The sequence below is a fragment of the Saccoglossus kowalevskii genome, chromosome 18 (assembly GCF_978046115.1).
Source record: "Saccoglossus kowalevskii chromosome 18, keSacKowa6.1, whole genome shotgun sequence".
Taxonomy (NCBI): Eukaryota; Metazoa; Hemichordata; class Enteropneusta; family Harrimaniidae; genus Saccoglossus; species Saccoglossus kowalevskii.
In genome coordinates, this window is record NC_140658.1 from 11,305,703 (window position 1) to 11,330,552 (window position 24,850).

The 24,850-nt window shown below is 35.6% G+C and overlaps 1 protein-coding gene across 1 annotated transcript in view; it reads right to left on the reverse strand.

The window, feature by feature from the left end:
- Positions 1-24,850, reverse strand: part of LOC102809148 (uncharacterized) — a 230,846-nt gene that overhangs the window by 194,938 nt on the left and 11,058 nt on the right. The window contains exons 4-6 of the mRNA XM_085492918.1: positions 15,246-15,335; positions 14,989-15,087; positions 13,997-14,095 (exon numbers count right to left, since the gene is read on the reverse strand). Coding sequence (XP_085349044.1) covers positions 13,997-14,095; positions 14,989-15,087; positions 15,246-15,335 — 288 coding nt within the window. The remainder of the gene's footprint in view (positions 1-13,996; positions 14,096-14,988; positions 15,088-15,245; positions 15,336-24,850) is intronic.

A 24,850-nucleotide genomic window follows, 5' to 3' on the forward strand; every position in this document is an offset into this window, starting at 1 on the left:
ATCACATAATGGAACATTATTGCACCATGTCAAATAAGACAAGGTGTGCATAACAACCACATACTAAGCCATGGCAATCACATAATGGAACATTATTGCACCATGTCAAATAAGACATGGTGTGCATAACAACCACATACTAAGCCATGGCAATCACATAATGGAACATTATTGTACCATGTCAAATAAGACATGGTGTGGATAACAACCACATACTATGCCATGGCAATCACATAATATAACATTATTACACCATGTCAAATAAGACAAGGTGTGCATAACAACCGCATACTAAGCCATGGCAATCACATAATGGAACATTATTGCACCATGTCAAATAATACAGGGTGTGCATAACAACCACATACTATGCCATGGCAATCACATAATATAACATTATTACACCATGTCAAATAAGACAAGGTGTGCATAACAACCGCATACTAAGCCATGGCAATCACATAATGGAACATTATTGCACCATGTCAAATAAGACATGGTGTGGATAACAACCACATACTATGCCATGGCAATCACATAATAGAACATTATTGCACCATGTCAAATAAGACATGGTGTGCATAACAACCAAATACTATGCCATGGCAACCACATAATGGAACATTATTGCACCATGCCAAATAAGTCATGGTGTGCATAACAACCACATACTATGCCATGGCAATCTCATAACGGAGCATTATTGCTGCATGCAAGTAAGAAATGATGTGCATAACAACCACGTACTATGCCATGGTAATCACATAATGGAACATTATTGCACCATGTCAAATAAGACAAGGTGTGCATAACAACCACATACTAAGCCATGGCAATCACATAATGGAACATTATTGCACCATGTCAAATAAGACATGGTGTGCATAACAACCACATACTAAGCCATGGCAATCACATAATGGAACATTATTGTACCATGTCAAATAAGACATGGTGTGGATAACAACCACATACTATGCCATGGCAATCACATAATAGAACATTATTGCACCATGTCAAATAAGACATGGTGTGCATAACAACCACATACTAAGCCATGGCAATCACATAATGGAACATTATTGCACCATGTCAAATAATACAGGGTGTGCATAACAACCACATACTATGCCATGGCAATCACATAATATAACATTATTACACCATGTCAAATAAGACAAGGTGTGCATAACAACCGCATACTAAGCCATGGCAATCACATAATGGAACATTATTGCACCATGTCAAATAAGACATGATGTGCATAACAACCACATACTATGACATGTCAATCACATAATGGAACATTATTGCACCATGTCAAATAAGACATGGTGAGCATAACTACCACATACTATGCCATGGCAATCACATAATATAACATTATTACACCATGTCAAATAAGACAAGGTGTGCATAACAACCGCATACTAAGCCATGGCAATCACATAATGGAACATTATTGCACCATGTCAAATAATACAGGGTGTGCATAACAACCACATACTATGCCATGGCAATCACATAATATAACATTATTACACCATGTCAAATAAGACAAGGTGTGCATAACAACCGCATACTAAGCCATGGCAATCACATAATGGAACATTATTGCACCATGTCAAATAAGACATGGTGTGGATAACAACCACATACTATGCCATGGCAATCACATAATAGAACATTATTGCACCATGTCAAATAAGACATGGTGTGCATAACAACCACATACTATGCCATGGCAATCACATAATGGAACATTATTGAACCATGCCAAATAAGTCATGGTGTGCATAACAACCACATACTATGCCATGTCAATCACATAATGGAACATTATTGAACCATGCCAAATAAGTCATGTTGTGCATAACAACCACATACTAAGCCATGGCAATCACATAATGGAACATTATTGCACCACGTCAAATAAGACATGGTGTGCATAACAACCACATATTATGCCATGGCAATTACATAATGAAACATTATTGCACCATGTCAAATAAGACATGGTGTGCATAACAACCACATACTATGCCATGTCAATCACATAATGGAACATTATTGAACCATGCCAAATAAGTCATGTTGTGCATAACAACCACATACTATGCCATGTCATTCACATAATGGAACATTATTGCACCATGTCAAATACGACATGGTGTGCATAACAACCACATACTAAGCCATGGCAATCACATAATGGAACATTATTGCACCATGTCAAATAATACAGGGTGTGCATAACAACCACATACTATGCCATGGCAATCACATAATATAACATTATTACACCATGTCAAATAAGACAAGGTGTGCATAACAACCGCATACTAAGCCATGGCAATCACATAATGGAACATTATTGCACCATGTCAAATAAGACATGATGTGCATAACAACCACATACTATGACATGTCAATCACATAATGGAACATTATTGCACCATGTCAAATAAGACATGGTGAGCATAACTACCACATACTATGCCATGGCAATCACATAATATAACATTATTACACCATGTCAAATAAGACAAGGTGTGCATAACAACCGCATACTAAGCCATGGCAATCACATAATGGAACATTATTGCACCATGTCAAATAATACAGGGTGTGCATAACAACCACATACTATGCCATGGCAATCACATAATATAACATTATTACACCATGTCAAATAAGACAAGGTGTGCATAACAACCGCATACTAAGCCATGGCAATCACATAATGGAACATTATTGCACCATGTCAAATAAGACATGGTGTGGATAACAACCACATACTATGCCATGGCAATCACATAATAGAACATTATTGCACCATGTCAAATAAGACATGGTGTGCATAACAACCACATACTATGCCATGGCAATCACATAATGGAACATTATTGCACCATGTCAAATAAGACAGGGTGTGCATAACAACCACATACTATGCCATGGCAATCACATAATGGAACATTATTGCACCATGTCAAATAAGACATGGTGAGCATAACTACTACATACTATGCCATGTCAATCACATAATAGAACATTATTGCACCATGTCAAATAAGACATGGTGTGCATAACAACCACATACTATGCCATGGCAATCACATAATGGAACATTATTGCACCATGCCAAATAAGTCATGGTGTGCATAACAACCACATATTATGCCATGGCAATCACATAATGGAACATTATTGCACCATGTCAAATAAGACATGATGTGCATAACAACCACATACTATGACATGTCAATCACATAATGGAACATTATTGCACCATGTCAAATAAGACATGGTGAGCATAACTACCACATACTATGCCATGTCAATCACATAATAGAACATTATTGCACCATGACAAATAAGGCACGTTGTGCATAACAACCACATACTAGGCCATGGTGATCACATAATGGAACATTATTGCACCATGCTAAATAATACACGGTGTGCATAACCACCACATACTGTGTCATGTCAATCACATAATAGAACATTATTGCATCATGCCAAATAAGACATGGTGTGCATAACAACCATATACTATGCTATGGCAATCACATAATGGAACATTATTGAACCATGCCAAATAAGTCATGGTGTGCATAACAACCACATACTATGCCATGTCAATCACATAATGGAACATTATTGAACCATGCCAAATAAGTCATGTTGTGCATAACAACCACATACTAAGCCATGGCAATCACATAATGGAACATTATTGCACCACGTCAAATAAGACATGGTGTGCATAACAACCACATATTATGCCATGGCAATTACATAATGAAACATTATTGCACCATGTCAAATAAGACATGGTGTGCATAACAACCACATACTATGCCATGGCAATCACATAATATAACATTATTACACTATGTCAAATAAGACAAGGTGTGCATAACAACCGCATACTATGCCATGGCAATCACATAATGGAACATTATTGCGCCATGTCAAACAAGACATGGTGTGCATAACAACCACATATTATGCCATGGCAATTACATAATGAAACATTATTGCACCATGTCAAATAAGACATGGTATGCATAACAACCACATACTATGCCATGGCAATCACATAATGGAACATTATTGCACCATGTCAAATAAGACATGGTGTGCATAACAACCACATACTAAGCCATGGCAATCACATAATGGAACATTATTGCACCATGTCAAATAATACAGGGTGTGCATAACAACCGCATACTAAGCCATGGCAATCACATAATGGAACATTATTGCACCATGTCAAATAAGACATGATGTGAATAACAACCACATACTATGACATGTCAATCACATAATGGAACATTATTGCACCATGTCAAATAAGACAGGGTGTGCATAACAACCACATACTATGCCATGGCAATCACATAATGGAACATTATTGCACCATGTCAAATAAGACATGGTGAGCATAACTACTACATACTATGCCATGTCAATCACATAATAGAACATTATTGCACCATGTCAAATAAGACATGGTGTGCATAACAACCACATACTATGCCATGGCAATCACATAATGGAACATTATTGCACCATGCCAAATAAGTCATGGTGTGCATAACAACCACATATTATGCCATGGCAATCACATAATGGAACATTATTGCACCATGTCAAATAAGACATGATGTGCATAACAACCACATACTATGACATGTCAATCACATAATGGAACATTATTGCACCATGTCAAATAAGACATGGTGAGCATAACTACCACATACTATGCCATGTCAATCACATAATAGAACATTATTGCACCATGACAAATAAGGCACGTTGTGCATAACAACCACATACTAGGCCATGGTGATCACATAATGGAACATTATTGCACCATGCTAAATAATACACGGTGTGCATAACCACCACATACTGTGTCATGTCAATCACATAATAGAACATTATTGCATCATGCCAAATAAGACATGGTGTGCATAACAACCATATACTATGCTATGGCAATCACATAATGGAACATTATTGAACCATGCCAAATAAGTCATGGTGTGCATAACAACCACATACTATGCCATGTCAATCACATAATGGAACATTATTGAACCATGCCAAATAAGTCATGTTGTGCATAACAACCACATACTAAGCCATGGCAATCACATAATGGAACATTATTGCACCACGTCAAATAAGACATGGTGTGCATAACAACCACATATTATGCCATGGCAATTACATAATGAAACATTATTGCACCATGTCAAATAAGACATGGTGTGCATAACAACCACATACTATGCCATGGCAATCACATAATATAACATTATTACACTATGTCAAATAAGACAAGGTGTGCATAACAACCGCATACTATGCCATGGCAATCACATAATGGAACATTATTGCGCCATGTCAAATAAGACATGGTGTGCATAACAACCACATATTATGCAATGGCAATTACATAATGAAACATTATTGCACCATGTCAAATAAGACATGGTATGCATAACAACCACATACTATGCCATGGCAATCACATAATGGAACATTATTGCACCATGTCAAATAAGACATGGTGTGCATAACAACCACATACTAAGCCATGGCAATCACATAATGGAACATTATTGCACCATGTCAAATAATACAGGGTGTGCATAACAACCACATACTATGCCATGGCAATCACATAATATAACATTATTACACCATGTCAAATAAGACAAGGTGTGCATAACATCCGCATACTAAGCCATGGCAATCACATAATGGAACATTATTGCACCATGTCAAATAAGACATGATGTGCATAACAACCACATACTATGACATGTCAATCACATAATGGAACATTATTGCACCATGTCAAATAAGACATGGTGAGCATAACAACCACATACTATGCCATGGCAATCACATAATGGAACATTATTGCACCATGCCAAATAAGTCATGGTGTGCATAACAACCACATATTATGCCATGGCAATCACATAATGGAACATTATTGCACCATGTCAAATAAGACATGATGTGCATAACAACCACATACTATGACATGTCAATCACATAATGGAACATTATTGCACCATGTCAAATAAGACATGGTGAGCATAACTACCACATACTATGCCATGGCAATCACATAATATAACATTATTACACCATGTCAAATAAGACAAGGTGTGCATAACAACCGCATACTAAGCCATGGCAATCACATAATGGAACATTATTGCACCATGTCAAATAATACAGGGTGTGCATAACAACCACATACTATGCCATGGCAATCACATAATATAACATTATTACACCATGTCAAATAAGACAAGGTGTGCATAACAACCGCATACTAAGCCATGGCAATCACATAATGGAACATTATTGCACCATGTCAAATAAGACATGGTGTGGATAACAACCACATACTATGCCATGGCAATCACATAATAGAACATTATTGCACCATGTCAAATAAGACATGGTGTGCATAACAACCACATACTATGCCATGGCAATCACATAATGGAACATTATTGCACCATGTCAAATAAGACAGGGTGTGCATAACAACCACATACTATGCCATGGCAATCACATAATGGAACATTATTGCACCATGTCAAATAAGACATGGTGAGCATAACTACTACATACTATGCCATGTCAATCACATAATAGAACATTATTGCACCATGTCAAATAAGACATGGTGTGCATAACAACCACATACTATGCCATGGCAATCACATAATGGAACATTATTGCACCATGCCAAATAAGTCATGGTGTGCATAACAACCACATATTATGCCATGGCAATCACATAATGGAACATTATTGCACCATGTCAAATAAGACATGATGTGCATAACAACCACATACTATGACATGTCAATCACATAATGGAACATTATTGCACCATGTCAAATAAGACATGGTGAGCATAACTACCACATACTATGCCATGTCAATCACATAATAGAACATTATTGCACCATGACAAATAAGGCACGTTGTGCATAACAACCACATACTAGGCCATGGTGATCACATAATGGAACATTATTGCACCATGCTAAATAATACACGGTGTGCATAACCACCACATACTATGTCATGTCAATCACATAATAGAACATTATTGCATCATGCCAAATAAGACATGGTGTGCATAACAACCATATACTATGCTATGGCAATCACATAATGGAACATTATTGAACCATGCCAAATAAGTCATGGTGTGCATAACAACCACATACTATGCCATGTCAATCACATAATGGAACATTATTGAACCATGCCAAATAAGTCATGTTGTGCATAACAACCACATACTAAGCCATGGCAATCACATAATGGAACATTATTGCACCACGTCAAATAAGACATGGTGTGCATAACAACCACATATTATGCCATGGCAATTACATAATGAAACATTATTGCACCATGTCAAATAAGACATGGTGTGCATAACAACCACATACTATGCCATGGCAATCACATAATATAACATTATTACACTATGTCAAATAAGACAAGGTGTGCATAACAACCGCATACTATGCCATGGCAATCACATAATGGAACATTATTGCGCCATGTCAAATAAGACATGGTGTGCATAACAACCACATATTATGCCATGGCAATTACATAATGAAACATTATTGCACCATGTCAAATAAGACATGGTATGCATAACAACCACATACTATGCCATGGCAATCACATAATGGAACATTATTGCACCATGTCAAATAAGACATGATGTGCATAACAACCACATACTATGGCATGTCAATCACATAATAGAACATTATTGCACCATGTCAAATAAGACATGGTGTGCATAACAACCATATACTATGCTATGGCAATCACATAATGGAACATTATTGAACCATGCCAAATAAGTCATGGTGTGCATAACAACCACATACTATGCGATGTCAATCACATAATGGAACATTATTGCACCATGTCAAATAAGACATTGAAAGCATAACAGCCGCATACTATGCCATGGCAATCACATAATGGAACATATTGCACCATGTCAAATAAGACATGGTACGCATAACAACCACATACTATGCCATGGCAATCACATAATGGAACATTATTGAACCATGCCAAATAAGACATGGTGTGCATTAACAACCATATACTATGCCATGTCAATCACATAATGGAACATTATTGAACCATGCCAAATAAGTCATGTTGTGCATAACAACCACATACTAAGCCATGGCAATCACATAATGGAACACTATTGCACCATGTCAAATAAGGCATGGTGTGCATAACAACCACATACATGTATTATGCCATGGCAATTACATAATGAAACATTATTGCACCATGTCAAATAAGACATGGTATACATAACAACTACATACTATGCCATGTCAATCACATAATAGAACATTATTGCATCATGACAAATAAGGCATGTTGTGCATTAACAACCATATACTATGCCATGGCAATCACATAATGGAACATGATTGAACCATGTCAAATAAGACATTGAGTGCATAACAACCACATACTATGCCATGGCAATCTCATAACTGAGCATTATTGCAGCATGCAAATAAGAAATGATGTGCATAACAACCACGTACTATGCCATGGCAATCACATAATGGAATATTATTGCACCATGTCAAATAAGTCACAGTGTGCATAACAACCAAATACTATGCAATGTCAATCCCATAATGGAACATTATTGCACCATGTCAAATAAGACATTGAAAGCATAACAACCGCATACTATGCCATGGCAATCACATAATGGAACATATTGCACCATGTCAAATAAGACATGGTACGCATAACAACCACATACTATGCCATGGCAATCACATAATGGAACATTATTGAACCATGCCAAATAAGACATGGTGTGCATTAACAACCATATACTATGCCATGTCAATCACATAATGGAACATTATTGAACCATGCCAAATAAGTCATGTTGTGCATAACAACCACATACTAAGCCATGGCAATCACATAATGGAACACTATTGCACCATGTCAAATAAGGCATGGTGTGCATAACAACCACATACATGTATTATGCCATGGCAATTACATAATGAAACATTATTGCACCATGTCAAATAAGACATGGTATGCATAACAACCACATACTATGCCATGTCAATCACATAATAGAACATTATTGCATCATGACAAATAAGGCATGTTGTGCATTAACAACCATATACTATGCCATGGTAATCACATAATGGAACATGATTGAACCATGTCAAATAAGACATTGAGTGCATAACAACCACATACTATGCCATGGCAATCTCATAACTGAGCATTATTGCAGAATGCAAATAAGAAATGATGTGCATAACAACCACGTACTATGCCATGGCAATCACATAATGGAATATTATTGCACCATGTCAAATAAGTCACAGTGTGCATAACAACCAAATACTATGCAATGTCAATCCCATAATGGAACATTATTGCACCATGTCAAATAGGAAATGGTGTGCATAACAACCACATACTATGCCAAGGCAATCACATAAAGGGACATGATTGCAGCATGTCAAATATGACAAGGTGTGCATAACAACCACATACTATACCATGTCAATCACATGATCGAACATTATTGCACCATGTCAAATAAGATATGGTGTGCATAACAACCACATATTATGCCATTGCAATCACACAATGGAACATTATTGCAACATGTCAAATAAGAAATGGTGTGCATAACAACCACATAGTATGCCATGGCAATCACATAATGGAACATTATTGCAGCATGCCAAATAAGACATGGTGAGCATGACAACCACATTCTATGCCATGGTAATCACATATAGGAACATTATTGCATCATGCAAATAACAAATTATGTGCATGACAACCACATAGTATGCCATGGCAATCACATAATGGAACATTATTGCAGCATGCCAAATAAGACATGGGGTGCATAACAACCACATACTCTGCCATGGCAATCACATAATGGAACATTATTGCAACATGTCAAATAAGACATGATGTGCATAACAAGCACATACTATGGCATGTCAATCACATAATGAAACATTATTGCACCATGTCAAATAATACATAGTGTGCATAACAACCACATACTATGCCATGTCAATCACATAAAAGAACATTATTGCAGCATGTCAAATAAGACAAGGCGGTGTGCATAACAATCACATTCTATGCCATAGCAATCACATAATAGAACATTTTTGCACCATGTCAAATAAGGCATGATGTGCATAACAACCTCATTCTATGCCATGGCAATAACATAATAGAACATTATTGCACCATGTCAAATAAGACATGGTGTGCATAACAACCACATAGTATGCCATGGCAATCACATAATGGAACATTATTGCACCATGTCATATAAGGCATGATGTGCATAACAACCTCATTCTATGCCATGGCAATAACATAATAGAACATTTTTGCACCATGTCAAATAAGGCATGATGTGCATAACAACCTCATTCTATGCCATGGCAATAACATAATAGAACATTATTGCACAATGCTAAATAAGGCATGCTGTGCATGACCACCACTTACTATGCCATGGCAATCACATAATGGAACATTATTGCACCATGTCAAATAAGACATGGTGTGCATAACAACCACATAGTATGCCATGGCAATCACATAATGGAACATTATTGCACCATGTCATATAAGGCATGATGTGCATAACAACCTCATTCTATGCCATGGCAATAACATAATAGAACATTATTGCACAATGCTAAATAAGACATGGTGTGCATAACAACCACATATTAGTATTGAATCTTAACATATCAACATATAACGTCATCAAAAAAAGTTGGTTATGCAACCTTGAAAGAAAAAAGTGCAATTAGGGGTAATTATTTTTGTTGGGTACATGACATATTCATGGGTATAAATTCAATGTTCAAACATTTACAGCAAGTCTCAAAAGTATTGGGGCAGCCTATTTACAAACTCGCTAGCGAATTGGCTAACTACTTGGGTTTTGATTGAATATATGGCTTTTAAATCTTGCTGGCTTTGACTTGTGGTTGCGTCCACTCTGGGCCAGTCTATACTGCATTAGGGGACATAAAATGCTTTTATGTAGCATGATACATGTCTGGATTCCCTCGAATGATTTGCTTTGTTACGCCAGGCATGATAATGTTAAAGTAGTTTCCCTGGTCAGCCTGAGAATGGCCACAGTCAGCTGGCATACAAGTGATAATATGATAAATGTGATTAATCCAACAATATTTACTATATAGCCATCTTGAACACTGCTTGAAACTAAATAAGGTGACAAGTTGAGAAACAGTTTTCTACAAATCAGGGAGAAAATAACGAACTTTCACATCCAGACGATCCATTAGGTAACATTAAGTCAAGCTCTAAAAAAATTTGACCTCATTCTTCTTGACTCCAGTATGTGAAAAGAGTAGTATTTTTCATTCAAAAAAAAAATGTTTAGAGAAAAAATGTTTAGCCTATTTTAAATGTTAGGTATGCAATCGTAAATATGTGGAGAGGCAGAAACACTGCTTTACAGCTAATGACATTCCAGAGTCTAAGAAATTGCCAGGTCTGCCCTTCTGAGGAATCTATAAACCAATAGACAAAAATGACAAAAATATTCACCAAAATTAGAGAATTGAAGATATCATCACGAAATGAACAAATCTGAGAAAGGTCTACATGTAGTATCTACATATGTAATATCAAAGCAATTGAACTATTGGTTTTTAACAAGAAGTCGAAAATATCACTTTTTACCAAAAATTACAAAAATATTCACCAAAATTAGAGAATTGACGATATCATTACAAAATGAACAAATCTGAGAGAGGTCCACATGTAGTACCTATATATGTAATATTAAAGCAATCGGACTTGTGGTTTTTAACAAGAAGTCAAAAATATCACTTTTTACCCAAAATGACAAAAATATTCACCAAAATTAGAGAATTGAAGAAGTCGAAAACATCACTTTTTACCCAAAATGACAAAAATATTCACCAAAATTAGAGAATTGAAGAAGTCGAAAACATCACTTTTTACCAAAAATGACAAAAATATTCACCAAAATTAGAGAATTGAAGATATCAACATGAAATGAACAAACATAAGAGAGGTCTACCCAAGGTACATATACACCAAGTATCAAAGCATTCAGGCATGTAGTTTTCAAGAAGAAGTCGAAAAAGTAAAACATTGATACGGACGACGAACGACGACGGACAATCACTCATATGATAAGCTCCGCTCGACAAAGTCGACAGCAGAGCTAAAAACACGCATATTTACTATTTTTTTAATGAGTGCATATTTTGTTTAAAATATCAAACGATAATAAACATTGAGGAAATGAGGTTGAAAAAAAGTTTTCTCATTTTAAAGCCATTCATTGGTCATGGATTGAACTTCAGGAGAGAAAATTATTGTAACTGCAAACTACAAGGCTACAGACATACTTCCTCAAATTGTATGTACATAATGACATTGACAGAAATCCAATATTTGGAAGAGAATCACTGAACAAAATACAACTAACGGGTACGACATCATTCAGTACATTTAGTAGTAATATAGTGAAGGGGCAGCCCTGAAGAATGTCGCAATGATGAATTAGACAGTACCTATCTGTGGTGGTTACAAGCTGAGCAATACCCATTGCCCAGATTCATTTTCTGAGCTTGCAGGTGGTCAAAAGTTCACCTGAATTTATTTGCATGAAGAAAACACATTGAAGATACTTGACAGATAAAATCCTTGTATATGGCATTGACTCAGCACCAGCAATTTAGCAGCGTTCTATCAAACAAACTTCTTTCCCTGATCTGATGACAATGGTGCACTAACTTAATAGGTTCTTTGAGAACAAACGCAAATGTCAACCTGAGAAAAACGTTCATGTAAGCAAAAAGGTTATAATAACCTTCAATAAAGAACTGACTTAAAGTACTACGACCCTGACCTACCAATCAAAATCACATGTGACACATGATCCTATGAATTGGGCAATACTCATGCGATGAAAGAAGACGAGAAAAGATCAATTTCCTTTGTGTCCAGGTTTTTATTGAAAGCACAACAGAATTATTAGAAAATCAAGAATGAATCTTTTGCGATACATTAAGATGAGAAAACCTGTGATTCTCAATATCGATCAGTAAGACATAATGCACCTAAATTAAATATGTCATTAAGTGAAACACAACTGTAGATTATTATGATGTCTGCAGGTCAAAACTTGTAAATACACAGGTGTACCACTCGGTATTGCAAAATTCACTGAATTATTAACTCCATATATTAGCTCTATATAAATGTCATGAATAGTGCAATTGTGTGGCGGTTGTTTATTTCTCAAATATCACTAGCTGATATGGTATGGTGAATGTCACAGTATTCACGAAAAATGGTATAAATTTAGCAGAGCCAGTGTTTCAGACTGGATTACAATAATTACTTGAATGATGCAATGACACTGCTGGTAACTTGTAATAATATCAGATGAAAAGTTATCTGTGCATGACTAAATCCAAATTTGCAAATGTTTTGGTGAACTTTTTGAACATTAAAATCGCCACCATTCAGCCATCTTGAAATAAATTGAATGAATACATGTGCTTATGTGTGACATGATGTACCAGTATATATAAAGTTTGAACATGATTCGTCAAGGCATGTTAGAGAAAAGCATTTATTAAAACAAAATGGCCAACATTCAGCCATCTTGAATTAAATTGAATTGAATGAATACATGTGCTTATGTGTGACATGATGTACCAGTATATATAAAGTTTGAACATGATTGGTCAAGGCATGTCAGAGAACAACATTCATTAAAACAAAATGGCCACCATTCAGCCATCTTGAAATCAGAATTATTTATATATATTATTTCTATTACCTTTTCCCTGGCCTCCAAATCTGCCCCTGCCTCAACTAGTCTTTTAAATATGCCAAGTTCACCTTTTTCTGCTGCACCATGTAATGCTGTCTTCTCAACCTGAAAACATATCATACAACAGTATATGTAAATGTTGGTGACTGTGACGTAATAGTAATTCCAATAAATCTGTATGACATAAAATGAAAATCACAAATGAGATATTTCTATATGCATTCAGGTCTAATAATATAAGCTTATTAACAAAATACCACAATTTATGCTCAAGTACATCGTACAGAGAAGGTATTGTCTGAGTGTAGCATAAGCTGAAGTGCATTTTGTGAAGTGTATTTTGTTAACATTATTATCATACATCTTTTTTAACATACACTGGGAACAAACCAATGCTTTTGCTCCCAGAGTTTGGCACCAGACGATGTCATTAACATCGAACATGCCATTTGCACACAATTTCTGCATGCACACAATTTCTGAGCGTTTGTTCCACACTTCATAAGACCCTACGATAAAAGCCGTAACCACAACCTTTTGCTTTCGTACTAGCTAGAATGACTGACACATATTTGTGTAGTCCCCCCAACAAATATTTTCAGAAAGAATTATTGCATCTAGTTTGATCTAAATTGAAGATAAACGATCAGAATACTGCCGCTCTTGACAACAACTGCAGAAATGTCTTTGTTTACACAAGGTTAGGTAATAGCGTCAAGCCGAAAATTTTGAGTTCAAATTATTCATATTTTATTTTAAATATGAAAATATATATTCAGGTGAAAGTTAGCCTGATTAAAGGTAATTTTTATGTTGATCTGCTGAAGAGGTGAAGAGATCAAACAGAATAACATAAATTTGCATAGTTATGCCGGAAACTCCATAGGTTACAGTAGTAGATGTATAATAATGAAATAAACATCGACCAATTTGTTGTGACAAATATGACAAACATGAATGTTTCCCAAAAAAGACGATAAATAATCATTGTGTATTACATATCCTTTCATATTCAGGTCAATTCCATGATTTATAAATAGATCAACCACTTTCCCATGTCTGTTCAGTGTTGCATAGTGCAATGCTGTATTTCCATCCTACAGAGGAATAACAGTTACATCCAAGTGTAAGTAACACAGATAATGTTGAAATGTGTAACATACCTCATATTAAACGTTATATATTTTATGTACAACAAAAATTAATCAGTCACGCTTTCACAAATTCATATTAGTGTATGTCCAGGCACAAATACCTTATCTCTGAAAGTGACATCATATCCCTCTGACAGCAATCGTTTTACTTCTTTAATATCACCTTTTGCAGCAGCATCTATCAACTTGGTCTATAATGAGAACATTATTGATGAATGGTAAAAAAAAATTGTTAATTCCAACTACAATCATTACAATAGTAAACAAAAAAACTGGTTTGACCAGGATTGTTGGTCCCTTCGTAAGGAGTTAAGGAGCCTATCACGTTTATTACAAAAGTATCCTCAAAATCCATATATCCGAGGGAAATTCTTTCAAACCCGTAAATAGTATAAAAAACTAATCAAACATAAAAGTAATCAGAAAATGATTGCACAACTCAAAGAATTGGAAAATTCTAAATCAGACACATCTAAATTTTGGAAGATTCTTCGTGATATGAATGGCGAGAACCCCAGTAATAATAATGGGAATGTTCAACCTGGTTATTGGTTGGTTTACTTTAAGAACCTACTTAATACTGATAGCAGTACATCAAACTCTGAGATTGCGAATGAACTGGAGAATAGTGAAAAGAGTGCAAGTAGCAACCCCTATTTAGACAGACCAATCTTAAAAAATGAAATAACTAAAGCCATTAGACTTCTTAAAAGTAACAAGGCTTCGGCAGAAGATAGAATTTGCAATGAATTGTTAAAATACGGTGAACATCACTTATTAGATGCAATACATAAACTCTTTAATATTGTTTATAGTTCAAATAACTATCCACATTCTTGGAGCACTGGCCTGTTGGTACCAATCCACAAATCTGGGTCGAAAAATAACCCGGCCAACTACAGGGGAATTGCCATCTCTAGCTGTCCTGGCAAGTTATTCAATAGTATTCTAAATATTAGGCTGACATCATTTTTAGACTCTAATAATATTCTTTCCGGTCGACAGTTCGGATTCAGGCATGATTATCGAACTACAGACAATCTTTTCATACTAAAAACCCTGGTAAATAAATATCTCTACAGTGGTAAGTCAGAGTGCGCCAATAAACAAAATAACACAAATATTAAAAAATCAAAAAAATTATATGCCTGCTTTATTGACCTTAGAAAGGCCTTTGACAGTGTCTGGCATGATGGTCTATTCAAAAAATTAATCAAATATGGTATAACTGGAAAAATGTATAAAACTATCAAAAACATGTACAGTAAAGTAAAGTAAAATATAAAGTTAAATGTAAAGAAGGCTTAACAAAACAATTTCAGTCCAATATTGGTGTTAAACAGGGATGTAATCTTAGTCCAACTCTCTTCAATCTTTTTTTAAATGACCTGCCCACTATTTTCAATCCTAATACCTGTGATCCTCCTTATTTAGAAAACTCGCATGTCAGCTGTCTACTCTATGCCGATGATATTGTGATACTTTCTAAAACTAAACAGGGATTACAGACATGTCTTGATAGTTTGGCATTGTATGCTAAAACGTGGAAGCTCTCTGTCAACACTGACAAAACCAAAATTTTAATTTTCAATAAATCAAACAGACGTTTGAATAATGATACATTTTTTCTTGGAGGTATCGAACTTGATACAGTTAAATCTTATAACTATCTGGGACTAGTCATTAGTGCCAATGGTAAATTTAAGGATGGCCTAAAAAACCTTAAACGTAAGGCTCAAAAAGCTCCGTTTTCAATGAAAGCAAAGCTTGGCTCAATACAAAACATAAGTATAAAAGTTTCAATTTCCCTTTTTGACAAACTCATCAGACCTATCCTCATTTATGGTTGTGATGTTTGGGGTGATGAGTTCTCCACTAAATCACCTATTGAAGACGTTCAATTAAGTTATTGTCGGTATCTACTGGGGGCGTCACAACACACACCAATTATGGCCATGTATAGCGAGTTAGGCAGATACCCCCTAGACGTATTTATAAAAAAACAAATAATTAAATATTACAGTCGGGCCATGAATTCTAATAATGCGTTACTCAAGGAAGCTTTTGTGGTTAACCAAAGCATTAAAAGTAAATGGTATCTAGAAGTGACATCATTATTAAACAATATCCAGCTATATCATTCAGTTAACAACTGTGATAAATTAACCTCGGCACAAATGAAACAAATTGATTTAGGCATCAAGGATTTATTTCTAACAAGATGGAAAGGTGAGGTCCATAATGATAACCGCACCAAAGCAAATGAGAAAAACAAACTAAGAACATATCGGCTAATCAAATCAGATTTAAAACTTGAGCCATATTTAGTCAAGCTAAAAAACTTTGAACTGCGTAGTGTGCTTACCAAATTTCGTCTTAGTGACCATAGTCTCAAAATTGAAATGGGTCGTCATAAAAAAATCCCACTAAACAACAGGGTTTGTGACATGTGTAACAAAGGTCTAATTGAGGATGAAATGCAAACCTGTCTATAAAGGACAGTCAGTGGACTGAGCCAAACTGTCCTTTATAGACAGGTGGTCTTTATATGGAGGTGGCCTAATTTATTCATTTAATCATGAATATTAATTAGGACCGAAATTTTAAGGGAGATCATAAGCAAAACATAAAAACAAACCTACACATTGTACAATGAATAGGTCTTTTTTAATAAAAGTCGCTCATTTTCATCTGGATAATTACACAGCTTTACTTTTTTACTACAAATTATATCATGTAAATTCACTGAAACCAAGTGATTCTGCCCATGTATTCATTGGTGTATTTAATGCATAAGAACGATTGTCAATGATCGGCCGCATTGGCGTTTCAGCTCGGACTTTCACACTCTCGCCAAGCAGTCTTATTCCCCAGTCTCTTACACATATTCCATCACAGGCGGTAATCAGTCCCATCGTTAGTATTGTCGATTGTACACTGTGACAAAATGCACAGGCAAAGTTGCCGTGATTGAAAAAACAAACAAGCATTAAAAATGAAGAAGCATTGGTAATAAACAAAATTGACCAAACTCATAACGATTGCTCCAACTCTCGGTGTTGAATCAGAAAGTCAAACGAACCGGAAATGAAACACGGTGATCGTACACGCAATTTTACAGTTATTTGTTGCAAGCATCGACGTGTCAAAACTGCTTAAACGAATTTTCTCGATTGCGAAATATTGATATTACCGTTTATAAAAAAAGAGGATCAAAATAGAAAATATCTTTCGTTGAGAATAACCCCGAGATGACCCCTCAGTAAATATACGTTTTGCCCATGCGCTAGCTTCATTAGCATAATTTATAACGATCAACAACAAACAACATGGCGGCCAAAATAGGTCGGATTTTGCAATCCCGCGATGAAAACGAAATAAACGAATGTTTTATTATTTTGTTTTGATATTTCATGTCGACAAAGTAAATAAAACATCTCTCATTTAATAAAACTGGTTCATTTTTTTTTTTTGAGACGGGGAGAATTTGCTCTTCATGTGCGAGACAGTCCACAGAAGTGCCGCTGGCCGGCTGGGGATCGATAGTATACCGGGGGTAGTACCGATCGGAAACAAGCTAGTTTTTCATTTCAAACTTTGAATGAAACTGTTTTAATTTGTTGTTAAAATCTTTCCAGTCTCTAGACGTTACATTCAAATGATATTCAACTTTTTTTTTTACTTTTTCGCAACTTCACAAACCAAGTTGCGATGGTACCCCTGTCTATTAGCCCTAAATATTGCGTACTCTGTAATCTGAACGTAACATATGGCCAATTTCCTGTTAGCGATTCGCAATTAGCTATTGTCTTTTTGCTGAGACAGTCTGATGGAAATGTTGGTGGTCGTTATACAAAGGTTAAAGTGTGAATAGGTCTACAATAGGGTGGTCGCTGGTCGCGTTGGACAGGTGGTCGCTATATCCAGTGTCTTTAACGTGTAAATTGCGAAGGGACTGTACTAAGGTGGTCGCTATGAGCAGGTGGCCGCTCTGCACAGGTGGTCGTTAACACAGGTTTGACTGTATTTAGTAATTTAGTGATTGTATTTGTTATTTAGTATATTGTGTTTTTGTTTTCTTTTTTATATATATATATTTCTCCTTGTACTTTGTGACCATTTTCTTTCCCTCCGGGGATTGTGTAAGAGTCAATAAGTAAATAAAAAAATATAGAAGTTTAGGACAGCAAACCCACGATTTGGAGATAGAACTTAGCAGTAGAGCAGGAAATGCACGATTAGATGGCCTCAAGAAAGCGCTGATCACATACCACAGTGACTTGTGTGTAATTGTCTGGAGTTTCATTCATCTATGTGTTGCCACGTATCAGTTAGCATCTTTCACCACCTTGCACTTGGTTTTATTTCTGATCTAGCTATTGAGTAGATGTGCAACTCACTACACGCATACATGTAGCCAGGCGGTGGGTCGCATGACGCGATTGGTTGCTTTATGTTCTCATTTAAAGCGGGAGAGTAGTCACCTGCGATCGTGCGGGATTTAGTCCCAAGTGACGATAACAACACACGCCACGCCTGTAAACAATGACACGCTATGACCATCTGACGCAAGCGCAGGTAACGACTCCCTTGCTTTTTAAATATATGAATAATTCATTACTACAAAAAGTTTGTCGATTTTACGACAAATAAAACAAAATATTATGGCTTCAATACTAAATATATGTAACTTGTGCATGACTTCAAGTGTTTTACTAACAAAAATCATTAAAAATGGTTGTAAATAGCATTTTTGAGCTACGGTTTTAAATCCATGTTTTGGTGTATACGGAAATCAACATATGGTTTTCTCGTTATTTAAGACACCAATGTCACAAAGAATGTAGACGGATACTACTTATTTACTACAGCGTCAAATTGCACCTCCCGTTTTAAGCTGTTTCTAAGCGTGCAAATACCACGAATTTTCACAATTAGGTCGTCGCATGACCAGTGAGTCAGTAGACTGGCCCTGCTGTGGTAATTTTTTTCAGTTAAATGATAATAATGATAAAAAAAATGGGAAAATAGTTTTGCAAAAGGTGGGGACGTGGGGTGAACGCGAAACCACCACAGACTGGTCTTATTTGCAGCTAATCTGTTGTTATTATTTATTCGTGATATGCAGTGACATCACTGAACGGATACAGAAAATGAGTGGGGGTGTGCACGCTGCATGATGAGGTTGAAAATTGAACTATCGCCACGAACGACCATCAATTATTTTCTTCTGTGCAGATCGCGCTTCACTTTAACCCATGCGAGATAAAGCTACACACAGGCAACTTCTCTCCATTAGAATAATTTGTACGGAGCGTTTGAATAGTAATTCGTTTGTCATGATTGACGATCTAGAACATTGAAGGAAAGTGAAGTCTTCGGGTACAAAGATATAGTTTGAAGGTCAAATTACTCTGTCATTCTTGCCTGTCATTCTGTTCATTAACATAAAAAATAGTATGAAAACAAACTAGTTCCTGTTTTCACCACAGAGGGCGCGGCAAAAAACGTCCAGTCTGGTGATTTCGCAGTTACAGGGGATTTCGTGTTAACACCTCCATTTCGCTATTTTTTTTATTTAATTTTAAATTTAAAAAGAAATAAATCGCCCAAACTGTGCCAGTCTAGTGAGTCAGATCACTTTAAAGATGGCGATGTAAACAACGTTGTTCGTTAAGTTCTCGCTATCTTCACAGAAATTACGATTCTTCCTTTAATATACGCAATATTATTTTTTCGTCTACAATTTGGCATGTGAATACATTTATTAGCTTAGCGTAGTTTAGTTTAGTTAGTTTAGTGGCGGGATACGGGATCTGTTACAGTAGTTCTTGAGACAACGATAATTTAGGGTGACGATGACGTACTCATAGATGACACAGACTAAAACGACTACCCAAAATGGATTCAAGAGCAAAGTTAGTCATAGTTCTCCATCTAGGAAAACATCGAAACGAAGAGGAATGTTCAGCAGGGTTATCGATGGTTTAATTTATATTTCTGTAGAAAACTCCAGTGAAGCTGCGCATACCGGATGTGGGTTAGATGTGCGCTGTCGTTGTCCAAGGTGTAAACTGTCACCCCTTCATTCCCAAGTGAGTCGTCACAAGTATTTTGAAACCATATGTTGAAATAAGGTTGTTGTTTATATCTGAATATCACAGGAGTAGAACGGCCATGTTCAAACAATGAACTGTTGACCGGATATTACTCCTAATACAAAGCAAAGGAAACGGTAATGAAACAAAATGCACTCTTGAAAGAAGGGTGCCCTCCATGCGAATCCTCCTCTGGATGTTGCTACAGGTGCGAAAAATGACCACCCTCCCTCAGGTGCATTCAAGCATGTGGCGGGTGCAGATTTCAGAGTTTCTAGACTCGTCATTATTTGGGGTTTTATTTCTAGTTTTCATTTATTTTACTCTGTCTGTTCATCTCTGTCTGACAGCATGATCAAATGATTTCAGCATCATACTGCTGAAAGGTTGAAAATTCATTGCTATCCTATATAGATGCCGTGAGTGACCCAATTTACATCTTTAGCTGTGTCATATCCCTGAGTTAGTACAAGCTCATCAGCTTAACCTGTCAATGCCGATTTGTATTATATTAATTCATGCTTTTGAAAAAAAACAATTATTTTTTCCAGTAAATATTTGTGTAACTTAAATCTTGTTATCTTTTGCAGCAGATGATGTCATATGGTACAATTACAATGAGGAATAGAAACTGAAGGGGCAGGTTTAGGATAAGAGGTATGGGTGAGGGGACCCTAAGTAATTCTTACTGTATCATTTCACATCACCTGTCACTGTCAGTACATTGTTGTATAGTTGCATGTAATTGCAAGATTGTATCATCCACAATTTCTACAAATAATTATCACATACTATACAATTATCATGCACATTATTTAGGAAAACTATTGTATCTTGTGTGAATCACGTTTCAGCAAGTTCTACTTGCTATTAGACAAATGATTATAAAATAGATGATAGGTTTTTAAAATTCCATGTGAGCATTTCCGGGAGAAACTAACGTAGCAAACGTAAAGTCATAGATGCTTTTATAATTTTGACACATTTTTCAAAAAAAGTTTAACCGTAAATAAAATAATATGCAAACAATTCTCAAACAAATCAAAGAAGGTGAGTACAGTGGTTGAAGATGTAAAATGCATAAAAAGAGTATTTATTACTGGTAGTTAATATTAGCCTATTATTAAAACCAGTAGCGTGAAATAGCTCAGTTTGAGAAGAAAAAAAATTGTATCAAAGTCAACAATAATACCATTTTAAGAAAATGAATCATATTACGTTATCAAGAGCTGATAATTAAATATTTACTATGCAAAATAGGCAACCCCAAACTTGTGATATGTGAGAACACAATGGGCAATTAATATACACATATTTGTATTCAAAATTATGCATGGAGTATCGCAGAGCAATAATGCAAAAAAAATCACAGGAACAGAAAAACACTTAGCTAATTATTATGCAAATTACATATTTTAAATACATGCATAATCAACGAAATAAAAAATGAAATACACCACTTAATAGACTGTATTATATACACAGAATATAGAAATACTTTGTACAATGTTAATATATATGCTCTAAGTAGCTATTTGTTTCAATGTGAAATAAGTCATGTATGGGATAGTCCTCGTTAGTTGTCAAATTTAAGATAAATAGTTTTGTTTATAGTAATATAATTTGAACATAACCATGTCAGAGTTATGGATCCAAAAGCTGATGTTGATTATGATAATTTGTAACATTAAAATGATTGACATTCAGTTTTCTTTACGTGATCGACAATTGAGTACGTGTCGATATTAAGAGATATTGCTCTGGAACAGCATTATATAAAACAAAATGGCCAATCAATATATCTGTATTTCTATGACATAATGTATAATGAGTATAATAAAATTTGAACGTAATCAGTAAAAATCATGCTAGATATATGGCACTAGAGCCACATTTAAAACAAAATGACCACCAGTCAATGATTTGGAAACCGATCTGGAAAATAAAATGACGTGCATCAAGGTCCTATAATGTTTAATGTATGTAATGTAAGTTTGAACTAAATCCATCTGTAAACACCTAAGATCCAATTCTGAAACGCCAGAAATGCTCGTTTTTGTGATGATTCTTAGCACAAAAATGGCCACTATTCGGCCATTATGAATCAGTTATTGAAACAGATTGAGGTGTGCATGTATAATATTATGTATGAATGAAGTATGTGTGAAGTTTGAATTTAATCAGTCAAGGCATGTCTAAGGTAAGTCCGGATGTGCATATGGATGTCTGGATGCATACACAGATATTATTAACCAACACAAAAAATTAATAGATTAAATGCAAGGAAGGAATTGTTTTACATGGTGTTAATATGAGGTTATTATGAGGATACCTCAAAGTTTGCACGAAGACAGTACAGCGAGAGTAAAAAAAACATTCAAAAAAATCTGGCGAATATCGTATCGCATCAAGCATTTACATGTAACCAAAATCAGTCGCTTACAGTGAAACTAAGTTGAATCATTTCATGACAATTCTACTAATTTATTTGTTGGGCGTTATTATAATCACTACTGAGTAATAATCAACAATTTCAACACTTCGAGAACAAGTAAGTTATTCACTTGTGAACCGTGGCATGACCAGATTTGCGCTACCATACCATGATCATTTGTTACTAAGCAATGCATTCATGTTTTTTTATCCTGTGAACATTTTTTTTGAATGACTGTAATTTTTCAACATTTCATGACGCCTATTTTAGTAAGGCCTTTCACTCTTTCCTGACGTCTAAGTAGAGTGACGCCTATATTCAAGAGATTGTACGATGTATTGTTTGTTTTTATGCATGTGTTGTGGAAAAAAATGACCACGCCCATTTAGTGATTGCATTATGTACGTAATATAAACCACACCCTGAACTTGAGCTTTTGACCCCAATTTTTAAATTGGTACATCGCAATATAAATCGTAGTTTATATTAGGACTTTTACAGTAATCATTCCATATTTGGAATTCGCATTTTTTTATATGGTAGGATGAAATTACCCGGTAAAATATTACAAAATTACGGCACGCTGTAACTTATGGCGTGACGGTGACACATGTATAATAATGATTTTTAATATCGATTTGAAGTGGTATTAATTACGTTTATACAAACTCTTATTCAGAAATTAAAGTGCCTGTGCAATGCCCACCCTCACGTTTCCCATTTTAGATCTGTATTCCACTGAAATGGGCAGTTATTGATTTTTTTGCTGAAAATGATTACTCGTATCCAAGTAAATTTGGGATATTTCTCGTGTTGTAGCCACGCCCACCTATCCTGAAACAGTCGACTGTTTCCGGATTTCCGACTCTCGCCGAAAGTGCGCCACCAAATATCAAAATGTGAGAGGAAGTCATACCCCTGAGCCGTAATAACACTGGTCATTCAGTATACTTTTAAACGATATACATTTTTCAGTCGGCGTTTTTTTTCTTTCTTTTTTTTGTCTATTTTATTTTTTGGGGGGGAGAGAGTTTTTAGATGTTGTGTTGTGGGCAGTTGCAGTGAAACGTATAGTCATAGTGTAAGTATTCACACGTTTCTAATCGATTCGAAGTGGACGAAAGCCAATTAACCTCAGATTCATTTTTTGGAAAAACTGTCCTCGTCCATGAAA